General features: G+C 36.8%; 1 protein-coding gene across 4 annotated transcripts in view; it reads left to right on the forward strand.

Moving 5' to 3' along the window:
• LOC103457265 (exostosin-1) overlaps positions 1 to 24,583 on the forward strand; it is a 227,031-nt gene that overhangs the window by 158,911 nt on the left and 43,537 nt on the right. For all 4 annotated transcript variants that reach the window (XM_017302278.1, XM_008397276.2, XM_008397275.2 and 1 more), the window contains one exon: positions 24,014 to 24,107. In XM_017302278.1, the coding sequence (XP_017157767.1) occupies positions 24,014 to 24,107 (94 nt within the window). The remainder of the gene's footprint in view (positions 1 to 24,013; positions 24,108 to 24,583) is intronic.

Here is a 24,583-nt window from a genome sequence, read left to right on the forward strand (position 1 = left end):
AGATGTGCTGTTGAAGAGGAAAAGGCTAATGGGAAAAATAATCTGATTTTAGTCTCAAAATTCTCATTTTAATCTCAAAGTCAAAATTCTGACTTTTTGTCTTAGAATTCTCTGACCTTAATTYCATAATTAAAATTTTCTCAGAATTCTAACTTTAATCTCAAAATTCTGACTCTCACGAGGCCCTCGCCTTTGTTTTGGTTGTATTTACCCAGAATGCCGTGGGTAAGTGACCAAAGTTTGCGTTTTTGGTCTGCATCAGAGTTCAGTCGCGCATTCACACTTCTCCAAACGAACCGGACTTTCTAGCAAAACAAACTGAAGTTTGACTAAAGTGAACTAAACGGAGCTGGTGTGAATCCAACCTAGAATCCCTTTCATTCCAGATGTTTGGCTGACATGTTTAAAGTGGTGATATTTACAGAAAGCTCACTTTAACRTTGTGGGCTGAATGTTGAATAAAAAAGGCTTCCAGCGCGTCAGACGCCGTCGCCTCCACGACATCAGAAATGCAGAAATATGTGTGTCAGTTTGGCCGCCCGCTCGCCGTTCACACAGCCGGTCCAAAGCGAAACAGGGAGGGAAGTGGAGCGTGCCGGTGGCGACATTCAGCTGTCACTCTCAATATCCCACCAACACACAAACAACTCRCACACATCCATCTGTCYACACACACCAAGCAGGCCTCTCAGGTTCCTCACACACAATGCTCAGCCTAATTAGGGTTGTAATGTGAACAATAGCAGCGGCTCTATCTGCCTCACCAGACCTGCAAGCACTCAAGTCTAAATAAGAAACCTCTTAGTGAAGGTTTACCGGGTCCTTTATTCAACATCAGCACCAACACACTAAATCAGCTCTTATTTTTCATATTTTCACAATCACATTGGTTAAGAGAGAGAACACAACTAAGAATGCAGYAATTACCAGATTCTTCGGTTTGACTCKGAGTTTTAAAAACCAAGCTGGGTCACAGTTAGCAGGTRAAACTGACCCAGATGTAAAATGTTGGTTTTAGCCTCTAAAGARGAACAAAAATGAAAGTATTTTAGATGTTTGTAGATTCCTGAACAAATTCGAAGATGTTCGCACAACATCAGGGAGTCAATGAGGAGGAACTCCAAACACTGCAAAAACACAAAATCTTAATTATTATTGGTCTAGTYTGTAGTGCAAATATCTTAGTATATTTTAAATAAGACAAAACCAACAARTATATTTTCAACAAGACGTAAGAACTTGCTYCARGTCAATTATTGATTAAAAAGTAGATTATTTTACTTATARCAACACATTTTTCCTACATCATAAGTGAAATAACCTGCCAATGGGACCAGTGATTTTTTATCAATAATAAGGAAAACGAGCTCCTATATCTTAAGTTACTTATAAGTTAGTTTTATAATTTTTAATTAGAATAACATATTCACACTGTTTTTACAGTGCAAAGGAGAATCTGCTTTAGTTTCTCTAACTTGATGGTAAATTATAAGTCTACTATATTTAATGTGGCGTGTTAAAATATCTAGAAATCTTTATAATTAGCTGTTAAAACAGCAGAAACATCTAAAACTGTTTACTGTGTATAAACTCAAATCAACGTAATGTTTGAGTCTTGATGCCATCTAGTGTTCACGAAATTCACAACATTGCTTAATGCAGGATTGAGCAAAAAATTTAAAATAAACATCCAATTTGTATTTCAGCTTTAATTATTTATTTCTTAGGTGTAAAAAATGTAACGTTTCCCCCGTTGTTTTGTTGTTCAAGAGCCCGAAAATTGGATTCTCTAAGTCATTTGTGAGTTTCAATTCTGACTATTTTATTCTCAGAATTCTGGATTTAATCATTGAATTCAGAGGGGAAAAAACCTTTATTTTGAGGAAAAAATTGAGAATTCTGAGGAAAAAAATATAATTTTGAGAAAAAATTGAGAATTCTGAGATAAAAAATAGAATTTTGAGAAAAAAAATTAATTCTGAAAAAGTGAGGATTTTGAGAAAAGGTAAAGATTCTGAGAAAAATGTAGAATTGAAATCAGAATTTTTTTTTCAAGTGTTACTAAATCCTGTCCCATTTGGCTGTGGATGAAATAGTTGAGTGGATAAATGGTTCATTTGAACAATTGACAATTCCTAAATATCAGTTAACTGAGTGATTAGTTTTTATCCAGAATATTGAGAATATTTAGATTGTTTTTCCCATGATTGTTAAATCATTTAAAACATTATAAACCATCTGAGCTTCAGGTAAGGTCATTCTTTGAGAAACGGCTGTGTTTAAAAAACTGTTAACAGCAGAAATCCATTGTGAATATTAGTTATTTTCCTGTCTTAATGTTTGTTTACGATTACAAACTGGTAAAAGTTTAACCTTGTGAAAACCTCCGTGAATTTCCGAATCTCAGGTATCAAAGTTGAGGCTCAGCGTTGTGTTTCTGTAATTTTCCCTGAGATTTTCACAAGTGATTCACATGTGAGTGTGAGGAAACGTTGATGATTCTTTGCCGTGGGACGTAGATGAGCAGAAACCACACAGGCGTCGGCTCTGACCTGAAGTCCACACACCAAATTGAACAACCGTCGGGTTTCACTCGGTGTTCTAACCTTCAATTCTCCCGGTTCAGAGCCGGAGCATCAGTCTCCCTGGTGGTTTCCTCCGCTGACTGTCTGCTGCCCTAACACAGTTCATGTCACAGCACTAAGTGTGTGTCGCCATGGCTCACTGAAAGTGTGACTAATGTTCTGTCCGTGACTTTCCTCAGTCCACCTTTGCCTTTCTTTCCTTCCTTGTTGTGCAGACTCTGCTCTTCACCCATATCCACTTTGAGCCCCAGGCTTCACAGTTTGCTGCCTTCATCTTCTACACTTTTATTGGATTTGACATGTCTGATGTTTTATCATGTATATTTGAAAAGGGATGCACACGTTTTGGCATTCTAATTTGAATGAAAATCAAAAGAAAAACCCAAAACAGAACGGTTTTAGTTCACTTTATTACTGTGAATAGCTGATTGAATATTATACACTGCAAAAATACAAGATTAGAATTTCTGAGTACAAAGAAAACGTCATAATCGTAGTGAAGAAGAAGCCTATTTTACACAAAATCAATAAATATATTTATCCATCTACACTGCAAAAGTACAAACTCTTACCAAGTATGTTTGGTCTAGTTTCTAACGCAAATATCTCACTGCCTTTTGGAATTAGACAAATCTAACAAGTAAGTTTTCAGCAAGAAACTGGGGCTTTTTTTAAGTAAATAATTCCTCAATATTTGTGAAAAAGTTCACAAATATTGGTAGATTATGTACTTTAACATACAAAAAATTTATTTTTATTAGTGAAGTAATATGCCAATAGAATCAGTACTTTTTCATCAATATTAAGGAATTATGTACTTAAAACAAGCTCCGAATTCTTGCTGAAAATTTACTTCCTAAATTTCTTCCAAAAATGGTTTAATTCATTGGTTTGTGAAACGGGGCTGCACAGTGGCGCAGTTGGTAGAGCTGTTGCCTTGCAGCAAGAAGGTTCTGGGTTCGATTCCCGGCCCCGGTCTTTCTGCATGGAGTCTCCATGTTCTCCCTGTGCATGGTGGGTTTTCTCCGGTTACTCCGGTTTCCTCCCACAGTCCAAAAACATGACTGTCAGGTTAATTGGCCTCTCCAAATTGCCCCTAGGTGTGAGTGTGTGTGTGTCTCTGTGTTGCCCTGCGACAGACTGGCGACCTGTCCAGGGTGACCCCGCCTCTCGCCCGGAACACCAGCTGGAGAGGCACCAGCAACCCTCCCGACCCCACCAAGGGACACGGTGCAGGAACATGGATGGATGGATGGATGGATGGTTTGTGAAACTTTACAGAAGGGAATGGAAGCCACTCCAAGTCTTCTGCAAAGATGTGATATCAGTTTTTTTTTTTACAACTGAGATCAATAAGTGTGTCTACTAAACAACTTCATTACATTTTATACACAAAATCACTCTGAGGTCATGATATTTAGTCTCATTCTCACTCTCTTTAAGAATGAGCTGTTTTTGGGCCTTTTGTCAATTTTGTTTTGTTTAAATCAAATTAAGTTGCTGCTGCCCCCCCAACTCAACTTTTACACTCACACATAAAAATGGCTGCTAACAGATGCGCAATTATACAACTGTACATCTTTGAAAAGCATTAGTAGAACCTCCTGCTCAATCAACAAGAGTGGTTTCTGGATGTTAAGTCGACAAGAAAACAGTTGTCTTTTAAAACCAGCTGACCAAATGAACTGGAACTCTGTTTGGGTTGCTAGGTAACGTTTCAGCACCAGTCGAATGTGACTCAACAATCGGGAGGTTTTTGAAATGACTCATTTTACAGACACCAGAAAACTTGAACTTATTGTCAAACTTATGGTTTTTAGAAGCAGTAGAGACACAAATGGAAGCACAGAAATGTGCACAATTCTGCGTAACGTTTAATGTTCTAGTTTTTATCATTTCTCAAAGACCTACAGTAGCCTTGTTTTCACACAGCAGCACACAATCATACATAGTTTTCTTATTAGTACGCAACGTGGAGTTAAGGTTCTTACTTAAGTTTCTATTGACATGTTGCTTGGCGAGAGCCAGTAACGCTCTAGAACTAGCATCAGATGCTAACATGATGCTAATGTTCCCTTGTTGTTGCGTCTTTTCATGTCCATGAAGTTTATCTGAAAAAGACTGATGGTAAAAACGTCGCCCATCTGTTAGGTACACAAAGATCCCCGCAGTTTGAGCCATTTTTCAGCTCCTCCTACTTTAAATGATCATTCTCAATGAGGCCTGTATTACACTGTAGCTCAAATTTTAAAAGGGCACATGTGACAGAAAATGCCAGGCGCTGACATCCCTCCGACATCCATCTGAGCATGCCTGCACAAAGTCCCAGTCGGCGCAAAATTAACTGGGCACAGATAAATTATAAACACCGAAAGGCGGCTGGAGCTCGGCGAGGAGAGCCGGTGCTTTATTATTTTCCTATTTGTACCATGTAATATTGACCTATATAACAGTCAGGATTAATAAACCAAAACAAAACACTGGCAGCGAGTAATGTTAGCACGTGAAATGGGTGTGCACACAGACACAAACACACACTGCTGCCCGAGGAGACAGCTTGGAAACAGCTTGATTTAGGAGCTCGGCCATTGGCAAACAGCAGAGTTTACGAGAGAGAGAGAGAGAGAGAGAGAGAGAGGGAAAGCAAACAGAGAGGAGGGATAAAAAGGAGTGGAGGACAAGACAACTGGTTCCATCCTTCACCCAGTTAAATGAACAGAGAACAGACACAGGACACAGGCTAATTTTAATCAATGGAGACTGGTAGCTCTCAGGGGGCAGGCGGCAAATTAACACTCAGAACAATTAATCTGTTCCTGCTTGTGCTCTTTATCCCGGAGATAAAGACGAAACGAAGGAGGCTCAGTCTGCGCTCAATCAGGCCGGAGCACTTGGTCTGTTCTTTCCTCTGGGCTGTGAATGTTTGAGTAATTATCAAAGACAGCGCCATTGATTATTGTTGTTGTAGAGACATGTCGGCTTGTCGATTAATTGCAGGGCTGATGACTTCATTCTCAGCTCCTCCTGGTTGTGTGTCAGTGGGTTTAAAGGGGCAGTGCCATGCACTTCCCAGGCATTTCATATCGTGTTCAGACTCACCGGCCCAAATGCTCATTAACGTGAATGTGGAATCAGCCAATCACATGGCAGCAACTCAGTGGATTTAGGSTTGTAGCCGTGGCCAAGACGACCAMACCGAGCATCAGGAMGAAACATGATTTAAGTTACTTTGAATGGTGGCTGCTGGTGCCAGATGGGCTGGTCTGAGTATTTCACAAACCGCTGATCTACTGGGATTTTCACACACAACCATCTCTAGGGTTTACAGAGAACGGTCCGAAAAAGAGAACATATCCAGTTAGCGGCAGTTGTGTTGGCGCAAACGCCTTGTTGGTGTCAGAGGTCAGGGAACGGCCAGCCTGGTTCGAGCTGACAGGACGGCAACAGTAACTCAAATAACCATTTGTTACAACCGAGGCCTGCAGAAGAGCATCTCTGAGCARACAACRCGTCRAGCCTTGAGGCGGCTGGGCTACAGCAGCAGAGGACCAGACCGAGTGCCGCTCCTGTTAGCTGAGAACAGGAAACAGGTTCACCAGAATTAGACAACAGAAGATTAGAAAAACGTTGCCTGCTCTGAGGAGTCTCGATTTCTGCTGCGACTTTTAAACATTTGTTATTAAGCATATAATGTTTTATTTTTTCTTTAGCTGAAGTTATTAAAAGCCATTGTGGGAGGTCCAAAGAGCCACTTGTGGCTCCGGATCCCCAGGTTGCAGACGCCTGATCGAGGACTTGGAGACCAAAGGAAAGAAAATTGAGGAAAACTGAAGATTTTCAAAAATGCAATGTTTACAAAAATAGTCTACAGCTCTGATCATAGGTTAAGCAAAATTTGTACTCAATTAAGAATAAAGTTTAGTTCCACCAGTAATTGCTGCTGGCTAGTCTGAAGGGGTAGTTTGGAAACTGCAGCTCAGATGAGGAGCTGCGCCTCGGAGGCGGGGCTAAGTCCACCGAGGCATTTTGCACAGCTGAATGGTTGCCATGGAGACTAACGGATTCCCCAAACATGCATGAAAGAATCAAAGCAACACTTCATTCATGTTTCTGACGAGGAAATAAAATAAAAACATGATGTAAATCTGATGGATGGATGGATGGATGGATGGATGGATGGATGGATGGATGGATGGATGGATGGATGGATGGATGGATGGATGGAAATCTCAATAATCCTTCCCACTTTGTTTTTCTGTGTTAAATTCTTTGTTTACAATGTCGAGCTTCGATATCGGAGTCATTTAGCTGCATGTGTTCTCATGAAATAAGGGAATCTGAGGAAAATGTGTAAATTGTTTGCTGACACTGGAGGAGCATTTAATTGAAACTGTTTCCATGAATCAGAAAAACTTCATAATTTACCATAATTGACAATTTAGTTGCACATTGAAGGAATCTGTTGTGATCCTGCTGAAGACGCTGTGGATGTTTGTCATCCACCGAGCAATAGATCTGAAAATAAAAAAAGAAACAATACTAGGTTTATATTTAAAGTGTTTCTATTTAGTTATAAATAGAAGAAATGTGACATTTGGGAATATGCCTTTAAACTGTTTTATTCACATGATTTTAMAAAATAACGGGGTTGAGATGTTTGACGTGCACTTAAAATTTGATCATGATATTTTGTGGTATTTATTGYGATRAATAAAAGTGGAAAAATGTTTATGTTGTTTTTGTATCACTAACTGCATACAACTTATTAGACATGAAATATGCTTCTTTATAACTCTGGGGTTAAATAAAAAATATTTTACTTTTCGTTACTTAACTCAACACACATTTTCAAATGTATTTACGTTTATTTACGGTATGAAAGAACCAAAGTGGAAAAAATTGCAAAAGTAAAACTTTTCAGACATCAGTAATTATCACAATAAGAAAACAATTGACAACAACTTGCAGATTTCGTGGTGCCAATTTAGAAATGTTTGTAAGGAACTTTTACAATATTTGCACTAATGTATGATGGTAAATGTGACTTTCTGTTAATCACGGACCATAACTTGACACTCAATGTTTTTGACCAGTTTGGAGAGAATATTTGCAGTAAAATTCAGAATTTTTTTTTTTGAGATTTGTTGATTTTGTGTGAATTTTGCAGATTTGTGAAAAACCGAAATGACTTATTGATGTAATTTGGAGTCTAGACGGCCATATAAAAAGCTACAGTGGGCCAGATTTGGCCCCCTAGCCTTGAGTTTGACACCTCTGATTTAGATTATCAGTAAGATATTTTAGTTTTTATTATGTTATGTGGTTTTCTACTTTAAATTAGGGGCCAGCTGAGTTGGAGATTATGTCTCCAGAACAGGATTGTTTGACATAAACGTTCCTGATAGATTTTAGAAAACACACAACCTCAATGTCCAAATCACACAAAACAAACAAATATACACGCTCTCTGTCATTCCGTCAAARCTGAACACGACGACGAGCCTCGACATTAAAACTCGTCTCTTTAAGACGAATGAGAAAAATCCAGAGAGGTGAAGGTTTGGCGTTTTCCTTCTCACTGCTGAAGAGGAAGAGAGAGAGAACAAGCTTCAATTATGTATACCCCAACAAGTTCAATTAAGCATCTGAACAGGAAAATCAATGTGGGAACGGATGACGTCCCAGGCTTTTCATCCCTCACTGAGGAGCGAGTCTGTCCACATGTGACATGAACACACCAGAGAAAACACGCAGGATAAATCACTGAGCATCAGACAAGTCAGTTACAGACTTTAATAGCAGGGATTTTATGGTAGAAAAGTGTCAATAATGTCAACACATTTCAGCAGCAAGACATTTCAAAGTGCTTTACATGATTAAAATAAAAACAGAATAAACAGTGAGAAAGATATTTTTAAAAAGATTTAAAAAGATTAAAAAAGATAAAAACATTATTAAAAGTAAAGATAAAAACATTAAAAACATCGATCCACGTGAGGACTTGCCCTTATGGGGTTTCCTCGAACAGAGTTTTAGCAGAGCGACATCATACAAGGATTCTCAAACCTCAGACATCAAAACYCGCAATTTAGCCATCAGSAACTCTAAACAGGTGGGTTTTAGGTTGAGATTTAAAGGCACCCAGTGTTTCAGCTGTTTTACAGTTTTCTGGAAGTTTGTTCCARATYTGTGGTSCATAGAARCTGAATGCTGCTTCTCCTCGTTTGGTTYTGGTTCTGGGGATGCAGAGCAGAACCAGAACCAGAAGATCTGAGGGGTCTAGACGGTTGGTACAGCAATAACAGATCTTTAAGGTATTGTGGTGCTAAACCATTCAGTGATTTATAAACTAACATCAGTATTTTATAGTCTATTCTCTGAGCTACAGGGAKCCAGTGTAGGGACTTTAAAACTGGTGTTATGTGCTCCATCTTCCTGGTTTTAGTCAGAACACGAGCAGCAGCAGCATCTGGATCAGCTGCAGCTGTTYGATTGATTTATTAGTCAGACCTGTGAAGACGCTGTTGCAATAATCAATGCGGCTAAAGATAAACGCATGGATGAGCTTCTCTAGATCGTGCTGAGACATCAGTCCTCTAATCCTGGAGATGTTTTTCGGGTGATAGAAGGCCAACTTTGTGACTGTCTTAATGTGGCTCTGAAGGTTCAGGCCAGAGTCCATCACTACTCCCAGGTTTCGGGCTGATCGCTGGTTTTCAGTTGTAATAATTAGTTGTAAGTTCATGTGTTTTAGTGTCTGAAAAGGCCTYCCTGGGCGCTGTGCCGTTACCTAGCAACCCCGGCGGAATTCTAACGGTCACCTAGCAACCCAGGAGGAGCTCCAGCACGTTTGGACAGCTGGTTTTAAAATGGCTGCTGGGATAGACCAGTGTTTTGTTGTTGACTTACCGTCCAGAAACCATTAGCTGCATTCTTGTTGGTTGTATAATTGTGCATCTGTTTGCAGCCATTTTCATGTTCTAATGTAAACTCTGAATTCGGCGGCATGGCCAGTAGAAGCTTATTTAGATGTAAAGTGAAAGGGAAGCCCTAAAACAGTCCAAGCTGAAGGAAGCCGAGAGCTACAATCTATTTTTTTAAAGAATGATTTTGTGTAAAAAATGTCCCGGCCTGTTCAAGGAGGCAGAATGTCACCTTTAAATCAGCAACCGTACAGAAAATAGTAACTAATCTGAAACACAGCATTTCAGGAAAACAACCTCACAGATTTTTACACTTATAACGTTGAAAAAGTGTCAAGTGAAAAAATATTTTCTTTAAATAAATATTAAGGAATTATTTACTTAAAACAAGTTTCTATATCTTGTTGAAAAGACACTTGTAAGTTAGTTTTGTCTTATTTCATGTGTACTAAGATATTTGCGGTAGAAAGTAACCCAAAAAATACCTGGTAAGATTTTGTGTTTTTGCAGTGTGAAAATATAAAAACATTCAAAAAGTGAATATTGCATAATAAGTCCCTTTTAAAAGCTGTAATATTCAACACAAAGTGGGAAAATGCTTCCCTCAGATGGCTTTATCAGAATACTGATAATATTTCAAATGACTCTCTGGAAGATAAGATTATTTTTCAAATAGTTTTAGCAATACGACCTCCACCACTGCAGCGCTGTAATTAGCTCATCACTTTGTTTGGCTCCTGTTCYCTTCGAAACAAAAATACCTGGTARGATTTTGTGTTTTTGYAGTGCAGTCTGAATGTGTGCCGTTATGAAAGCTTAAAGAGCCGCAGCGCAGTGACAGTAACCTGACTAAACAGGAGTGAGTTGATTACAAAGATCCAGTAACGTTCTGAGCTTGCCGCCTCGTATCAAAGTCATCAGTGTCTCTGTATGAAATTTCATATCTGTGTGTTTGTGTCCTCAACCTCTGGCAGCGCTGAATAATTCAGCAGCAGGAAGAAGACGTTGCATCTGATTTTCTGCCTGATCTTAGTTAAGTTTTTGTTCTCTGAAATGTTGAGCATGTGTTCAGGTGAAGGGTGAGTCGCTTCCAAGCTGCTTTTTTCTCCCTTTTTCCGTCTGTTTCCCAGTTACAGGCGGAGTGGGAGGGAGTTAAGTGGCGTGTTTTCAGAGGTATTGATTTCTGCCTGCACCGAGGATAACCTCACAAGTTTACTTTCCATCATGTGTGAATGTGAGTAGCGCATGTCTCTGGTCATTAATGGATCCCTATGTATAGACTGCAGCCTGTCATGCAGAATGAAAGTGTGGAAATGTGGGATAAACCACACGATTCAGCTTACCGGATGAATAATGGAGGAAGACATCTGAAAGTGTCAGCGATGTCTCAGTCAGAACTGCAGACGGCGTTTGCTGAAAATAGCTCTGCTGAGGCTAATTTCTTCATTAAGATACACACGACTGCTGCTCACCGCGAGCTCTGCAGGAAACTTTGACTGGATGCAGCTTCGGTTTTTAAAGCCGTCCACGTTGTTCATCGTAGGAGACGGCAAAAACACGAGCAAAGGTATCTTGCCAAGAGCTAAGTGACGCAAAAACACAAAATCGTATCAAGAATTTCTGCCTGGTTTCATATATTTTAGTAAATTTAAAATAAAACAAAACTAACTGAGAAAAAATGTAGGAGTTTCTTTTATCTAACTTTTACACAAAAAAACCCCAATGTTTTTTTTACATATTTGATAAAACTGTCACCATGTCAGACAGTGTTATGAGACAAATAATCTGTGAAAAGATCAATTTCCTAAAACTCCTTGCCATTTGAACAAATGCATAATAAAAATCAACCAAAGTCAGGAGGCGGGTCTTAGCGCTGTCAATCACAGTCATGTACTCGCTCCTCAATATGCTTATGGTGGTGAAATAACTTACCTTTACAGAAAATCAGTTTTTCCGCCACTTTTGACAGCTTACTAGCTTTAGCATTCTGCTATTGGGAAGAATCTGTAACAAAGCAGACAGCCAGGGGCAGGGGTGTGAGCAGCGCATCATACAAACCTGATTGACGACTCTAAGACCGTCTTCCWGGCTCTGATTGGTCGTTTCTGATTGAGTGGTGTTCCGTTATCAGATCATATTTACTTATAACATAAGGAAAATGTTGTTATAATTGAAATAATCTGCCAGTGGAGCTAGAACCGGGTTGCTAGGTGACGGGCTGGACTTGGCTGTCGTTGCTAGGTAACGGGCTGGGCTTGGCTGGCGTTGCTAGGTAACGGCGTCAGTGGAACTAGAACTTTTAAGTCAATATTGAGGAATTACTGACTAAAATCAAGCTCCTCTATCTTGCTGAAAAGTTACTTGAATGTTAGTTTTGTCTTATTTTAAGTGGAATAAGATATTTGCAATACAAACTGGACCAAAATACAAAAATACTGAATCATCTGGAGGCAATTCAAAAAACATTTAGGATATTTTAACAGCAAAAAATATAAACAAATATTTAATTTCCAAATGTAACATGCACAGATCACATCACTACTTAAGGAGCTACGTGAAAATCTGCTGTAAAATGACGGATTTACTTTATTAGCACGCTCACCGTCTCAGTATGTGAATCTGCACTGCAAAAACTCAAAATCTTACAAAGTGTTTTTGTCCAGTTTTCTATCACAAATAAGTTAAATCACTTGAAATAAGAAAAAAACTCTTACAGGTAACTTGTCAGCAAGAAATAGGAGTTTTATTTGATCAATAATTTGTTGATATTGATGGAAAAAGTAGTTATGAGTGAAATAATGTAGGAGTGGAACAACTTAAAATGTCGTCTTCCACTTTTTCATCAGTAAATAAATTATTACTTAAAACAAGCTCTTACATCTTGCTGAAAGTTTATTTTAAGTTAATTTCGTATTATTTTAAGTGTAGCTTCTAAGATATTTGCACTAAAAACCAGACCAAAAATACTTGGTAAGATTTTGTGTTTGTGATCAAAAGGCTGGCAGCAGACAATCTGAAACATAACATACTGTAGGAAATGCTGCTCAGCTTCAACCCAGATGGATTCAGCTTCGGCTGGAGCCAACATCTTAAACACCAGCTCTGCTGCTCTGAAAATACCAGATTTTTTAGCAACTTTCTGGTTGAGGAGCTTTTAAACTGTCGCCGTCATTGTTTGTCTGATTATACACCCACCGCCTCACAGAACATCTGCTGATAACACTCACAAAAACACTCTCTGATTTTGGAAATGTCATCACCCACTGCGCTCTGTGCTCAGTCAGGGGGAGAAAAAAAGTAAAAATATAGATGTGATGCTCGCAGGTTTTTATTTCACAACTTTGAAGGGATTTATTTTTTATTTTTTCCCCCGTCTTCGGCTCTCTGCACGAGCGAGAGGGATTTTGACCCTGAAAGGTCACGGCTGATTGGTTAACACCGGAAAGCTTTTACCTGTTTTGTGCAAGGATGTCGGCAAGACGGCAACATCTCTTGTTCAGTCCACTCGGATGAGACAGGAGACCTCTAAATTCCTTTTAGATGCACCTAAGGCCAAATAGGTTCTTGTTATTGGGACACGATGCCAGCTGCTCCGCTGAATTAAAGAAAAACAGACAAACTGAAGCGTTGGACGGGAACAGGAGCCAAACAGGGAAGTGATGAACTAATTACGGCGCTGCAGTGGTGGAGGTCGTATTGTTAAAACTGTTAGAAAAATAATGCTCATCTACAGAGATTCATTTTAAATATTATCAGTATTCTGATAAAGCCATCTGAAGGGACGTGTTTTCCCGCTTCGTGTTGAATATTGCAGCTTTTCAAAAGGACATATTACACAAAATTTACTTCTTGCATGTTTTTATACTTCCACACTGCAAAACACAAAATCTTACTAAGTGTTTTGGTCTAGTTTTTAGTGTAAATATCTTACTACACTTAAAATAAGACAAAACTAACTTACAAGTAACTATATATATACAACCTATAACAGCTAGTTTTATGTCAATAATTCCTGAATATTGATTAAATATTTCACTTATAACATAACATTTTCCCATGTTTGTAAAATAATCTGCTAGTGGAACTATTAATTTTTCATTATCATTAAGGAATTATTTAATTAAAACAAAATCCTATTTCTTTCCATAAAGTTACTTGTAAATTAGATTTGTTTTATTTAAAGTGTTCTAATATAATTACACTAGAAACTAAACCAAAATACTTTGTGTTTTTGCAGTGTATTTGACTCAGCTGCTTCTAAAAACAGTCCAAGCACTTAAAAAACCCACCCAGTTATAGTTTGTGGCAATAAGTTAGAGTTTTTTGGTGTCTGGAAAATGAGGTGTTTGATTCATTGATACAATGGCTGCTGGAAAAGACAAGTGTTTTGTTATTGATGTATAATCAAGAAACCATTTGCTGCATTCTTGTTGGTTGTGCAGGAGACTCCACTTCTGCTTCTCAAAGACGTACAGTTTTGTAATTGCGGATCTGTTTGCAGACATTTTCATGAGTGAGAGTTCATGTTGAGTTGGGGGCCTAGAACAGCTCAGACTAGACAGAACTGATCAGACCACAGACCTATCCTAACCTTTTTAAGGAAGCATCATAGTTCACAGTTTAAAGGCTACAAGAACCATTAAAATGCAACAAACACATTTGAGTTCAGCCTCATAAACTGAGCACCGATTTTTTTTCATCATATTCTACATCATCTCTCTAAAGCATAAAACCAGGTCATGTGTTTTGCTTTTTGTTATTAATTCTGAAGGTGGAGACCTCTGACTGCAGAAAGCTGAAACAAATGGATGTTTGTAAACATTACCCTGGTGAGTCGTTCTCTGGCCGAAATCCATAAATCATGACATGATGACCATTCACAACGGAAGAATAACTCTGGTGCTTACTTTTCTTTAAAACTACTACAAACTTTTCTTTGAAATCAATCAAATTTAGTCTGACAGTTTTTCTGAAGTGAACAAAAACAGTAATAATTTTGTGTCTAGTTTCTGCTGCAAATATCTTGGTCTACTTTAAATAAGACAAAACCAACTTACTAGTAACTTTTCATCAAAATATAGGAGCTTCTTTTAAGTCAGTAATTCCTTAAAATTGATTAAAAGGTTTCACTGGCAGATTACTTCACTCATTATATTTGGAAAAAAGTCATAAATTTGCTAGAAAAAACTATGAAATTTTGAAATTCATCTCAGAAATTTTCTAGAAAAAACTTGGAAATTTCTGAGTTTGAAAAGTTTAACATTTACAAGGGAAAAAAAATCAGATTATTTGAGATGAAGTTTCAAAAACTAAGTTTCAATAAAAGATTTTTGACTTTTGAAAATTTTTTGGCTTTGAAAGATTTTAAATTTTCTACTTTTGAAACTCAGAAATGTATATATTTTTTTCTAGAACATTTTTTAGATCATTTTTGGTGGAAATTTCCTCCTCCATTTCTTCATTTTTATTGAAAATGTTCCTAATAAGCTCCTGTACTCACCTGCTTTTGAAAACAGAAGAAACATTGAGCTTAATTTATGTTTCACTGTGAGGTTTCAGTTCTAAAAAAGACTTTTCTTTTATTTTGGGAAATGTTATGTTGTAATCAACATTAAGAAACATCTGTTTGTTGAAACACACAGTCAGCCTTCCAGTATGTGTGTGTGTGTGTGTGTGTTGCATGGTTTCATCTTTTGTATGTGTGTGTGAGAGTGCATTATTATTCTGGTCCAGACCAGCCTGCCACATTAAGCTTTAATACCGGCCCAGAGACCCGTGTTTCAACTCGGCCCGAGCAGCAATGCTCTCAGCTCTGATGTTTACGTACACACCTCCTTACACTCGCTGATAAATATGGAAATTTCCCTCCGCCTCAGTGATGCAGCGATGAACGTGCGAGCGAGTCTCTCCCGTGTTTCTGTGAAGCGCTGCCACGTGTCCTCTGGTATTTAAATGGAAGCTGACAGCAGCAACCCTCTCTGGTATTTTCCCCTCCATGTAGTTCGGGTGTTACAAACTTTTGATGCTCCCTCGGTGGGACTTCGGGGCTCTCTGACCTCTGCCTGGCCTGACCCGCCGTAGACCCCCGGAGCTGCTGCTGTTTGGGAACAAACACTGGAGGCGCTCACAGCAAAAAACAAGGAACACATTCATAGTTTATACAGAGAGATTGATTTATTTTTTTATGTTTTTGCGCTTTTGTTGTTGGTTTGTTCTTAATGAGTCAGATATCCAGCCTTCACAATGTCTTAAGTCTTTGATTTGTCCTTTATAAACACTCTAAGACAATCTTTGAAAACTACATTTATCAGATTTCAATGTCATTAAAACCCTTTAACCTGCAATAGGACGCCCACCTGCCATTTTTCCATTGTATTTTTTGGGTGTGAGGCTTAAGGGGTTAAAATTTGCTCTAAACTCTTAAGTCATAAAAACTGATACAAATATATTTTTTTATCAATCTGGTGGAAAATGTTTGTGCTTATATAAAAAGGTTTAATTCTTATATCAGAGAAATGCATAATTCCAATATTATTGACAAATGTGTCAGTGGAAATTAACCCAAATTTCTCGACACCATAATGTTTCCATTGCTATCTGTAGCTGTGTTTCTATTGACCATATAAATGTACAATTTGATGTTTCAAAAACAAATTTGTTTAATGGAAACCCTCCAATTTCAAAAAATATTATTGCAATTGTCCCAGTTTGTTTGTTCTGTTAATTTAAGTTTGTCTGAGGTTTGGTTTACAGATAAATTAGCTCAGTGTAAGAAAAAAGGCTGTGCTGGGTGATATTACAGTTAATAAAGAAATAATGGTGGCATGTGATGGACTGGTGTAGTGGGCAGCTGTGAGATGAATTGGGGCCATAAAGTTTTTTCGAAAAATTTAAAAAATGAAACTTAACAATTTATGTGGATATTTTTATGGTTCAAAATTATTTTTTTTTCCAGTTTCAAATAATTTTTTTGTTTCCTTTTTTCAGCTTCAAATCTTAATTTTCAGTTTCAAATATTTTTTTCAGTTTTTCTTTCAACAGACATTATGGCCCCAATTTAGCTCCCTGTTAAAGTTTTAGATGGATTCTTTCCAATTGAGAAAAATAAGTTTGTTACTTTTTGTGGCTAAGAAGTTGTCGAAATATTTTATTTATGTGTAAACACAGTCTGAGACCATTCCAATACATAAGGAATGTTTTTGTCATTTCTGTAGTTCCTTAAACTTTGTAAGATTTATGACTCTGTTTTACATGTTTTTGGCTAAGGCAGTGCGTTTGAAGCCTAATGAAGCAATTAAACCACTTTGTGACTTTTTTTCCTTCACAAGCATTTCTTAAAATGCTTCAAAACTTTTATTGAAAGCAGAGATTACATCGCTGCAGGACGTTTTTTATTGTCTCACTATGGGTTTTATAATCAAATTGTTAGATTAAACACAGAAAAAAAGTTTGTTAGAGGGAAATGAAGAAATGTTTTTACACTCCCAGAGAATCTCAGCACTCCAGACAGCTTTTAGGATAAACAAAGAAAGTTCCTGTTAGGATCCGACTCTGGAGGTAATAGAAGAGGCTGACAGGACATTGATCGTCTTTTTGGCTTAAAGACACAAAGCAGCTTTTTCAGTCGGTCCACTGAGGTTTCTTTCACACGCAGAGATGCCAAGGAAGATAATATGTCTTCAGATTCTCCACTTTAAATGCAGAATCAGGTACTTAATACATTTTTGAGTCCAAAATCAGGAAAAAGATTGAAAAACTCACCTGAAAATATTGAAAAATATAAAAATGACTTTACTCAAAAACAAACATGGAACTGTCAGCAGTTGGAAACGATTATTAAGATGATACAGCAGTAAAACCAGCTGGCCAACTGTCCTGGAGCTCTGCTCTGGTTGCTAGGTAACGGGCTGGGCCTAGCTGGGGGTTGCTAGGTAACGGACTGGGGGTAGCTGGGGGTTGCTAGGTAACGGGGCAGCGCCTTCGTTCTGTGAGTTTTTGAAACGGCTCATTTTCCAGAGACAACAAAAAACATGAACTTATTACCAAAATACAGCTTGATGAAGTTTTGCTAATCATAAGTTTTATCAATTTAGTTTTTCTTTATGTCGTTAGAATGTATTTAAGTTAAAATCTGCAATTATTTTTCGTATTTGGATTTAAACTTGCTTTTGTAACTTTTAGACCCTCCCATTAATTTAACAAAGTCTTTTATTTGTTAAATGTCTGGTGTGACGACGTGGGTTTTTTTGTAAAAATGATTTTTGAATTTGTAAGATCAGATTAAGTTAACTCTCATTTTCATAGAGGTTGAAAGATATTTAGTATTGTTACTGTTTTGCCTATATTTTACCTTGAAATAAACCACATATATTTTTCAAACTATCAAGTTGGTGTGCGTTCAAAAAACAAAACATCTGTTGCCGCCACCAGCATTTTTTTTTATTATTTTGGGTTTGGCTGTGAAAAAAGCCGGATGTCTTTTTAAAGCGCTTTTTAACCCAAATGGAAGTACAAAAAGATTTACATAATGAATCCCCTTTAATTTGTAGCTGCTGGAGAATTACAATAATCATTTTCAGACAGCTGATCAGCTGATGCTTGTTCTTTACAGCATAATAAGATATTTGTTTCTACTTTCTTTGTTTCTTTAGAGTTTGATAAGTTGATAAAATCGCTTTTCAACTTGACAGCAGCCCTGAAAGTGGAGGTTGGATTATCACTTCCTGTGATTCTACCTGCTGAACAGACTTTTAAAACCTCTACAGTTGATTACTTTTTATATTTTCTTTCATTTTTTTTAATGCTGCAAAAGTTAACAACACTTATTTTTATCGTCTTAGATAGCATAATGACCTCTTCTAGGCTTTTGTGGATGATGCAATCAATGATAGATGGAAGCTGAAAAGAAATATTCGGGTTATAAACCTCAGTGCATAAACGTTCACCACATTCACGTTGTAATTAACAGGTTGCTTGATTTATGCCGCTAATGTACACTTATGAAAAGAAAGATTTACATTTAGCATTGGACGGGAGTTAAGATAAACGTTTCTGGGGCAAATCAGAACCACTTAGTTTATTTTTAACTGCTGAGCCCTAAAGAGCAAACTCACTTATTATTCCCAATGAGAAGCTGCAGTAAAACATCTGCATTACAGCACAGAACAGGCTCAATATGTAAACCATGTGGCAGCTCTTTAAATGTACAATCATTCCTCTGCAGCATCCAGAAAGCAGCATCTTCATTTCAGGAAAATTTACAAACAGAAGCTGTTTGATTATCTGATAAATCACTTTTTGATTACTTTTTAACCAGCTTGTAACAAACTCAGACCACGGCTCTCTTCATTGCTCAATAATAATCATTATTATTCGGTTGCATATGTGACTGATTTAATATTTATAACCCTGCAGCCTCTATTATGTACTGCCTGAAATAATCTGTTATAATATATATCAGTAATTCACAATGAAAGAAATCACTTTAATGCAGAGTTGGTAGTAACTAGTTACATTTATTCAGTAACGTTTTGGAAAAAATATACTTAGGAATATTTATTACTACGCTATACTTTTTACCATTGTTATAGAAATTTTGTCATGATGTATTTTTCCTTTTACTTGAGTAAAATTTCTGGATTCCAGAGTAACTTCACTGAATAAAGGACATGTTAGCAAAAATACAAAATATTACCAAGTAATTTTAGTCTAGTTTCTAATGCAAATATCTTAGTTCACTTGGAATAAGACAAAATTAACTTAGAAATAACTTTGTAGCATGATAGGAGCTTGTTTTATCTAAAGAATTCATGAATATTGATGAAAAAGTAAAAATATTTCACTTCAATGACATTTTTCCCTTCGCTATAAGTGAAATGCTTTGACTTTTTCCTCAATATTAAGGAATAATTTACTTAAAATAAACTCCTATTTCTTGTTGAAAAGTTACTTGTAGGTTAGTCTTGTGTTATTTATGTACTAAAATATATTCACTAGAAACGAGACAAAATTACCCAGTAAGATTTTGTGTTTTYCCAGTGAAGCTTGTTTTACCAAAAATTCACCAGTTTTTGTACAGTTAGTATTACTCAATATTTGAGAACAAAAATCTTACCAAGCAATTTTGATATAGTTTCTACTGTAAGTATGTTTGAAATAAGACAAAATTAATGTACAAGTGACACTTCAGCACAACGTAGGAGCTAGTTTTAACAAACGAATTCCTTAATGGTGATAAAAAAGTAAAAGTATTTCGCTTTTATTAGTATTAACAATCTTTTACTTAAAATCAGCTCCTCTATCATGATGGAAAGTTATTTTGCCTTATTTAAAGTGTACTAACAAGTGTACTAAACAGAAATACTTATGTGAATTGTTGCCCCAGGGTTATGTGTTTGTTGGCACATCCATGTGCAAACAGTCGTTTCTTTAAGCGCCAACATCACAAAGTTTTAAGTGACATGTGAAATGAGTTTGGATGTGAAAGCAGCACAGGATCAGTTCCTGATAATTAGTGGCGTATTGGATGAACCCGACTCCAACACGCCGATGTCTGCGTCTCGTTTCTCACGCCGTGGCGGCGGCTCGGGGTGTTTGTGGCGGAAACGCCGTAAACAACAGATGGATTCAGAGCTGCCAATTACCAACAATACATTGTTGTCTGGCTGTGAGCTCAGCTCTCCAGCTGAATTACTTTCCGTGTGAAATATTTCGCCGTGTGGATTCAGGCTTGTCTTCTGATATAAAAGCAGACATTTTTCACGGTGTAAACCGCATCTTGGGGTCTGCTCTGTATTGATCTGTCACTCCTGAAACTATTTAGTGTCTTCTACTGAGAAAACCATTTTACTTTACACTGAGCAACACTTTATTTTTCAGCTAAAATGTTCTGAGTGATTCACTGCGGGACGCATTGATTTTTAATTCCGACTCTAAGCATTTGGGCCAAGTCTCCGTTTCTCTCTGTAACTTTCCTGCTTAAACCAGAAAAAGAAAATCTTTTCCAGCTGCATTTCTTCACCTGCCTGACAAGTTTGGGTAATTTGGAGACACTCGCACATAAAAAGCAGCAATCAGGTGTTCATCATCGTACTTTAAGGGAATCGATGCAAGTTCTCATCTGGATGGGAGAAAAAAGATCTAAAGTGAGGAAGCTGAAACAAAAATAATCAAAATTACAGAGTTTAACAAAATATAGTTTTATTAATTGTTTATTATTAATTGATTTGCATAATCTTAATGCAGGGGTGTCCAAACTTACTTGTAGGCAAAGAAAAAAAAAACAAGCAAAAACCAAACAGTAATCCAATTTCATTTATTCTTTTTTTTTTTTTTTGCAGGAAAGGAATGTTATTATTTTAGCTCCAAAACTTTTTGAAAAGTTTTATATTTGCTGTATCACTAAAAAGACATTTATTTAAAGAAATGTGTGAACAAATGTATTCTAATAAAAACAGAACTTCTTTCAAAACATGTTTTATATTTAGGAAAGTTTAAAAAATTTGATAAAATTACTATAAAAGTTTGGCTGTAAAAGACAAATAATTTGTGTAATTTTACACAAAAGTCTCCACTTTTTATCATCTTTTAGAAAATGTGATTTCTTGAAAATACTGAGACTAAAAACTATAAACTCATGAGTCATAATATTACAACTTTTTTTCTCAAAATATTGACTTTATTCTCATAATTTAATTTTTATTTTCTTCTTTTAAATTCAAGTAGTCAGTAAAGTAAGTTACTCTTTCAAGGAGTAATTTATAAATCAAGGTAACTTTGCCAAAAGATAATATCAGGATTAATACATTATGTTTAGATATATTTTTTAAAAAAGCACTTTTTACCTCTTCTAGAAAATAAGATTTTTTGAAAATACTTGTGAAAAAAAAGAATAAAATCATAATGTTGACTTTATTTTTTAAATATTGTGATTTTATTCTCATAATATTATTTTTTATTCTCTTAGCATCTTTCTAATAATCTGTAATACTTTTAAAGTTAACTAACCGATAAAGCAGCTAAATTTCTCCTTCAAAGAGTAATTGAGAAATCAAGTTTCTTTTTTAAGGTAACTACACTGTAAAAAAAAAAACATCTCAAATGTACGTTAATATATCGGCAGTTGTGGTTGTGTGGTTTTTTAGTGTATTCCAAAAGATAACTTCATAATAAATAAATTGTGTTTCTGTGAAAACAAAACATGTCTTATCTTACAACAAATGAGATTTCTTGAAAACACGAATGTCAGAGCAAAGTTTTCCGATTTGTTCGGAGTCGGAGAGAAATGCAGCTCAGGCGCAACAAACGGCGAGTCAGAGGAGGCGCGACGAAGGATTAATCACTCAGAAAATTGAGCTTCTCAAAGCTCAGTCAGTGACAGAGATGAACATCAGATTAAAACGGAGTGTTATCTGTTCTTACAGTCCATCCAGTGTTTATTTTCTGCTTCCAGTTTCCTAAAAAAAAAGAAAAAGTGTCAGTTGAGGTGAAATCTTCATATCTGAAGAAGCAGCAGGAGTCGTTAAGTTTCAGGATCTCTGCAGGTTTCGATTTTCCCAATCAGATCTCAGAAATTCTGGTTTCAAAGACAAACTGGGTTGGATTTTATCATCTTTAGCTTTGAACAGATGTTTCTGTCTGTGAATCAAGTTATAGGTTACATTTTCTGCTCCTTTTTCCACAAAACCTCCAGAAGGTTTTCATGGAGGGTCAGTGATGTGGTGCTGGCATCATGAGGACTTACACACATACGCACACACCCACACACACACGCACACACACACACACACACACACACACACACACACACACACACACACACACACACACACACACACACACACACACTATTTGCTATCTTTGTGGGGACTTTCCATTGACTTCCATTCATTTCTACAGCATAAACCTTACCTTTACCCTTTTCCTAACCTAACCATCACATACCTAACCCTAACCAGAACTCAATTCACATCTTAGTCCTAACTCTGACCCCTGACCCAAAAACAGGGTTTCCCCTTGTGGGGACCGGGCTTCGGTCCCCACAAGGACAATTGGTCCCCACAACGTAGTATGTGTCAGGACCATCGTCCCCACAAGGTATTACAAACAAACGCGCACACACACACACGCACGCACACACACACGCCTGTTTTGGAGGAAATCTTTCTGGGCAGGGACACACACTCTGGCGTCTGTGGGAACGGCTGATCCCCAGACAGATTGGGCTGCTATCAGAGATCTCCTCCGGCCGGCCCTGAGATCACACACACATTTTGAGAGATTTAATGTCCCAGACTTCTGATAGGCCGAAGAAGTGACCCGTAGTTAAAAATGAGCCAGTTGGAGGTCGCTGCTAAGAAATGTTAGGATAACAGAGATTCTAAGGACATTTTCTGAGTTCGAAAAGTCAAAAATGCGCTGAAAAAAAACTTCAGACTTTTTGAGATTGTTAGAAATTTCTAGAAAAAAAAACATGGAGGAAATCTTCCACTTTTGGAATTGTTTTGAGTTTCAAAACTTGAAAATTTGCTAGAAAAAAAACCAAAAATTTTTTTGATTAATCTCAGAAATTTTCTAGAGAAATCTTGGAAATTTCAAGTTTTGACTTTGAAACTCAAAATTTTTCCAAAGGTAAATATTTTTACACTGGGCCTGATGTGTTGCGGGACCAAACTGCAGTTCAAAAATGATACAAGTTTGTCCAGTTGATGCAGATGGAAGCTTTTAATTTGTAATTTTCTTACAGAGGAAAACGTGAAGCAAACCACAAAGTGTTCGTCTTTCTTAAAAGAACCACGATGAAATGATTCACCCAAATCTGATTTTATTTTATTTATTAAACTTGACTAAATATCAAAAACATTTGGAAAGAAAGTGACCCAAATCCTGTTCTTATTGCCAAAAATACCTTTGTTTAATCGAGCGCAAAAGAAACTGAAAATTGGATGCTTTTCGTTGTAGGTAGAAAAAGTTGTAAATTTCCACCCGAAAATAAATACATCTTGAGAGTATTCTCAGAAATCTTCTACAAAAATTGTAGAATTTCTGAATGATGTTGAAAATTTTCAACTTTTGAAATGCAGAAAATTCCAAAAGTCAAAAATATTTGACATTTTATTCTGGAAAATTTCAGAGATTTATCTCAATTTATGAGTTTTTTTGACAAAAATGTACAACTTTATTTGTAGATATTTTAAAACTAAATAAATAAAATGTAGCTACTTTATTTGCTTAATTTTAGTTTGTTTTGTTTTTTTACTCGATTTTGGCCGCCCATTGGCTACACAAAACATGTTCATTGTATTTTTTTGCACAAAACGCTTCTTGGATAACAMGTTTTTAACCTGCTCAGTTTCTTTGTCTTACTTTGGTTTTGTTTTTCTGTTTCTCGTCTTTTCCTGATTGACTGGACATAACCAGAAGTGTCTCTTTTAGGATTCATTTTTTCACTTGCATCCCGCCTGATTGCGATATTTCTGATCTGATCTTTTCTGTTTGGTTCTGCAGGTTCGACTACCAAGAGCTGCTTCACAACTCCAGCTTCTGCTTGGTGCCGCGGGGCCGCCGTCTGGGGTCGTTTCGCTTCCTGGAGGCCCTGCAGGTCGGTTCCTGCTCAGATTAAAGTCACTGCCTTACTAACAGATGATAACCAGGAAGGCAAAACATGGAAGCATTGAATAAAAGCACGTAATGTTTATACTGAAACTCAAATTATCAAAGAAAATGTAAAACAAACCATAAGCACCAATACACTGAGCAAGGCTGAAAAGATTAATCAGCTCAATTGTGATTAATCATGACGAATTGCAATTAATTGGATTAATTGTGATTAATCGATTATTGAAATAATAATAAAATAATTTAGTAATTGATTAATTCTTAACTGGACTTTACAGACTCAAAAAAGGCCATTAGCTGAAAGAACAACTTAATTACCAAACAAAGTAATTAAGCCAGATCTGTACTAAAATATAAACATTTTGCATAAAAAACCTTTGTGTGTAAATATTTTATACCCAAAACTCCTCAAGTGGCATTTTTAGCTTCACCTGGTTCATATTCTGTTAAAAGTCTCTT

This window comes from Poecilia reticulata, linkage group LG21 (assembly GCF_000633615.1).
Source record: "Poecilia reticulata strain Guanapo linkage group LG21, Guppy_female_1.0+MT, whole genome shotgun sequence".
In the NCBI taxonomy this organism is placed as follows: Eukaryota; Metazoa; Chordata; class Actinopteri; order Cyprinodontiformes; family Poeciliidae; genus Poecilia; species Poecilia reticulata.